Source organism: Apium graveolens, chromosome 10 (genome assembly GCF_009905375.1).
Source record: "Apium graveolens cultivar Ventura chromosome 10, ASM990537v1, whole genome shotgun sequence".
In the NCBI taxonomy this organism is placed as follows: domain Eukaryota; kingdom Viridiplantae; phylum Streptophyta; class Magnoliopsida; order Apiales; family Apiaceae; genus Apium; species Apium graveolens.
This window is the reverse complement of record NC_133656.1, coordinates 46580388-46585884: the sequence shown is the minus strand read 5'-3', so window position 1 is coordinate 46585884 and position 5497 is coordinate 46580388. Positions and strand designations below refer to the sequence as shown.

At 34.6% G+C, this 5497-nt stretch overlaps 1 protein-coding gene across 1 annotated transcript; it reads right to left on the bottom strand.

The window, feature by feature from the left end:
- Nucleotides 1–3130: 3130 nt before the first annotated feature.
- LOC141690554 (uncharacterized) lies at nt 3131–3916 on the bottom strand. Its single transcript, XM_074495345.1, has one exon. The coding sequence runs from the start codon at nt 3914–3916 to the stop codon at nt 3131–3133; it is 786 nt and encodes a 261-aa protein (XP_074351446.1).
- Nucleotides 3917–5497: the final 1581 nt, after the last annotated feature.

Below are 5497 nucleotides of genomic sequence, written 5' to 3'. Positions count from 1 at the left end.
ATTCAAAAGTTTGACAAATCTATCATATAAATCATTCAATGACTCATTAGTCTTTGAGTCAAAGTGTTCATACTCTTGAGTGAGTATTGTCTTCCTGTTCTTCTTAATTATGTCAGTTCCCTGACATCTTGTTTCCAGAGCATCCCATATCTCCTTAGCAGTCTTGCAGTTGATTACCCTGTTTGACATTACATTATCAATGGCACTATGCAGTAAGTGTCGTACCTTAGCATCCTTAGCAATTGATGCTATGTCCTCAGCAGTATAATCACTCTTCTCCTTTGGTACGGTCATTGCTGCTTCACCTGCAACTGCAACATCGAGTTTGGTTGGTTTGTGAGGACCTTCCTTGACTCTATCCAGGTATTCTGGATCTGTTGCTTCCAGGAACATGGTCATCCTTACCTTCTATATGGGATATTCAGATGGTCTCAGTATGGGGACTCTGATGGTCTCATACCGACTCTGAATTTGTGTCTTTGGTGGTTCCTCAGTTGTGGTAGGCTTAGTTGGAGTTTCTGTGTCCGACATGATTGTGTTTGGATCTTTAACAGTATGTAAGTTAACAGATAGGCTCTGATACCAATTGTTAGGTCACACACACACTGTAGAGGGGGTGAATACAGTGTATAGTACACTCAAATCGAACTTTAAGAACTTAAGTAACAGAAAACAAACTTTATTGAAATAATAAACTCTGTTACAGTATGGAACTGTTACCTCTCAGTGATGAACAAATATCACGAGAGCTGCTAGGGTTACAATGAATAATCTTTTCTAATAATGATAACACTTATAGTGTAAACCCTATGTTTGTGTTTATATACTACACAGTTACAAGATAATCGCTAATTGATATGGAATATAATTCTGCTTCCTAAAATATATCAATCAGATATCTTTTCTTCCAAGTATTCCATTCTTCACAAAATTCCTTCTTCATGCATATCTCTTCTTATGTTTATCTCGATCTTCTTTCCTTTAATCAGCTACTGTCCTTATCTGATTGTCCTTCTGCACTTAAGTTCTGATATCTATCTTCTGATGATTATCTCCTGATAATATAAGTACTGATATCCTTAAGTCCTGACTTCCAGTATAAGTATTGATCAACAGTTAAGTACTGATTTATCATGTTCACGTAAGATCTGAAAGCTAAACATGAAACACATTAGCCATGACATTATCAAATATATCTAACAAGTTGGATTGCAAAAAGGGACAAAAACATAAAATTCGTTCATCAATGTATTCAGAGAAGGAAGAACAGGAACAGAATTACTAAAGTTTCTTGGAAGGGTGTTATTGGGAATAAACCAGAGGAAGTGAGACAAGCTTTTTTTTTGCCACTTCAAGAATATATACAACAAGAGGCCTGCAATTTTCTTTCAGGTGGGTTCATTAATAAGTTACGGTTTTTTAAAGGAAGAATGGTAGTTTTTAGAAAGAGATTTTCAAGTTCAGGAGGTTGAAAGAGCAATGAATTTATTAAATAAAGAAAAAGCTCTAGTCCTGTGTGGTTCAATATGACATATATGAAATGTTTTTGACCTCATATTAAAGAAAAGGTAATGAAATACTTAACTATATTTGGGAATTTTGCTATTGTTCTTAAATGTCTTAACTCTTCATTCATTGCTTTGGTGCCAAGAAGTTAAGATTCCTCGGGGTGTGTATGCGTATGGACCTATTAGCCTAATTAATAGCACTACAAAGATTCTGACCAAACTTCTAGAAAATAGATTGGATAAATTCTCAGAAAAGCTAATTGATGAACATCAATTTGGCTTTGTTAAAGGAAGATAAGCTATATATAACATTTTGATGGTAAATGAGGTCTTTCATTCAATAAAGTCAAGGAAGGCTGAAGGTGTGATATTGAAACTGGATTTTGAAAAAGCATTTGACTCAGTAAATTGGAGTTTCATATATCAAACAATGAGGAGTATGAGATTTGGGGAAAGATGGATTGGATGGATTTAAAGGTTTTTTTGATACAATAAAAATTTCAGTGTTGGTTAATGGTTTTGCAACAAAGGAATTTAACATATCAAATGGAGTTAGGCAGTGGGATCCTTTGTCTCCTTTATAGTTCAATCTAGCAGGTGATGTATTAAGTAAAATGATTGACAAGGCCAACCAATTAGGAATTGTACAAGGAGTTAGATTATGATCTTCTCATAAGGAATTGACTCATTTGCAATATGCAGATGATACTATTCTTTTCATCAACTATGACAGTAACTCAATTAAGGGGGTTAAACAAGTCTTTCAATGCCTTTAATTGTTTTCTAACTTGAAGATAAATTTCAATAAGAGTAGCCTATATTCTTGCAACAAAGATTTGGAAACAGTCAGAAAGTTTGCCAATACTTTGAGATATAGAATTGGAACATTTCCACTGGTTTTTATTGGGAGTCAAATAGTTGTATCAAGTAGAAAAAATGTTTTTTGAAGCCTCTAGTAGACAAGTTTCATGGAAAATTGGCTTCTTCGAAAAAAGATTCTTTAAATTAGGCCGGAAGGTTAAGCTTGATAAAGTCAACTTTGAACAGTTTGGCAGTATACTGGTTTAGTCTGCATAAGGCTCCAATAGGGATTTGTGATCAGCTGTAAAAGTTTTCGAACAATACAGAAAATAAGTGTGTATGGAAAAGAAATGAACTGGGAACATATTGCTTTATTGTTATGTTTTCTTCACGCGTTACAGTACTTAAATAGAAATGAATGGAAACTAACAGTGGCTAAAAACAAGGGCCACGTTCAACAAACAACCTCATGCAAACTACCCATTCAAAAAAAACTCTCCTACTACTTCTACGTGCACGTCCTGAAAACTCTCCAGCCTATGACTTAATCAAATATGCAAATTATCACTAACTGAATATTTAAAACTCATTTATTATGCAAATTACAAAATAAATAAAAAACCAAGTTTAAGATTATTTCCAACAGTCACCCCCATAATCTTAAACTTACGAAGCACTTTCTCTTCGCCTGTGATGCACTTCTCACCACCATCAATTTTGATGCACCTTCTCATCAAAAACACTTTGGAGCACTTCTCTCCAAAAACACTTTGGAGCACTTTCTCTCCACAAACACTTTGGAGCACTTTCTCTCCACAACTCTAAAGGAGTGGTTCTCCCTCAATCAATTGTGCCATCCTTTCTTCATCATTCTGAAATCTACAATTCTTTACCAGATGCCCATATTTTTTGTATTTGTAGCATTGTGGTTTTCCTTTGTACCAGCAGTCTTTTTCTTCATGTCCCATCTTATGACAATGGTTGCATTGAACTTTGTTGCCTGTGCCTTTTGAGGATGAAACTTTAGCTAATAGCAGTCCCTCATTTTTTCCTCCAATTTCTTCCTCCCTCATTGATCTCCTTTGGTCCACGGCGTGAAGTGAATTGATCAATTCTGAAACAGTTAATTTCGAAAGATCTTTAGTATCTTCAAGTGAGGAAATTTTAGTTTCATACCTCTCAGGAAGAGTCACTAAAAGTTTGTCCACAACTTTTTGACTTGAGAAATCTCCACCAAGTAGTTTGATTTGGTTAACAATGGACATCAACCTACTCCCATATTCCTTGATGCCTTCATTATTTTTCATTCTCATCATCTCAAACTCTCTCTTGAGGTTCAGAATTTGCATCAGTTTGGTTTGTTGATTGCCTTCAAATTCTTCCTTAATTTTTGTCCATGCTTTTTTAGGAGTATCACAACCCATAATAGTTGTAAAGATCTCTTCCGACACAACCGAATGTAGACATGAAAGTGCCTTTGCTTCTCTAGCCACTTCTTCATCACGTTTTTTGATTTGGGCTACTGTTGGATTTTGTGGAAGAAGGGTTGGCTCAACATCACTCTCAATTGCTTCCCACAAACTCATAGCTTTCAAATATGATTTCATTTTGATAGCCCATGAATTATAATGATCTCCTTTGAATAATGGAATAGAGACGGAGAAATTGTTTGATGCCATGGAAAATATTAAGGATAATATATATATATATATATATGTATATGTGTATTTTTATAAGAGTTTTATAAGCCCTGGATCATATGGCTCTGATGTCAATGTTGGAACAATACAGAAAATAAGTGTGTATGGAAAAGAAATGAACTGGGAACATATTGCTTTATTGTTATGTTTTCTTCACGCGTTACAGTACTTAAATAGAAATGAATGGAAACTAACAGTGGCTAAAAACAAGGGCCACGTTCAACAAACAACCTCATGCAAACTACCCATTCAAAAAACAAAACTCTCCTACTACTTCTACGTGCACGTCCTGAAAACTCTCCAGCCTATGACTTAATCAAATATGCAAATTATCACTAACTGAATATTTAAAACTCATTTATTATGCAAATTACAAAATAAATAAAAAACCAAGTTTAAGATTATTTCCAACAAAAAGATCAAGAGAGATTCTTTTGGGGAGCTGGTAATGAGAGTGATAATGTTAGAAACAAGAAGCTATATCTGTTGGTTTGGGATCCAGTATGTAGATCAAAGTAGGATGGAGGCTTAGGGTTGAACTCTTCCCAGAAAATAAATATATCTCTTTTATCTAAGTGGATTTTTAGGTGATATTCAGAAAGATATAAAAGTGGAATAGTTGGATGAGAGAGAAGTATAGTTGCTCTGCAGGAGATCGTTTGGAAGAGGGTTTGAGAAACAAAAATATTTCCAGTATTTGGAAGGATATTCAAAATGTTTATCATAATTCTTGGTTGGGAGAGCAGTTAAAGCAAGATAATCTAAAATGAAATTTGAACAATGGAGAATGAGTTCTATTTTGGGAGAACATTTGGTTAGTGGAAGAACCTCTACTTTTAAGTTTAGAAAGTTGTACCAGTTCTCTACCATGAAGAATACAGTTGTAGGGGTTTTTTACGATCTGTGGGATTGATATGATCATGATGAGATGCTTTCTGGATTAGGAAGCTAAGATCACGAGATTTAAAAGAATTAAGAGAGTTGGAAGTTTTATTTAGGGGAATTAAACTGAGTAGTAAGGAGGATTCTTTGGTGTGGATACCAAGCAACTCTAAATATTTAGTTAAATTAAGTGTCCAGAATAGTCATGTCTCAACTTCACAATAAAATTTAGAATTAATTTGGAAGCTGCAGGTTCACGAAAAACTAAGATGTTTTTGTGGAAGGTTGAAAGGAAAATATTTCCAACAAAAATTGTATTGAGAAAAAAGATGGGATTCTTGATTGAATCAGTGCAATGTGAACTTTATCAGGCCTCAGAAGGAACTCAGGATCATTTGTATTGGAAATGTACCTTTTTCAGGAAGGTCTGGGCACTTGTTTTAGGCTGGTGGGGTGCAATGCCACAAATATTTATTGAGGATATAAACTCAATGTGGAAATCTACTAGAACATTCAAGTTTAAGATTATAAAGAGGGTTTGGTAAGTAGTTCTTGTTGCTACTATATGGAGTATTTGGTTAGCCAGAAATGAGCTTCTGTTTCAAA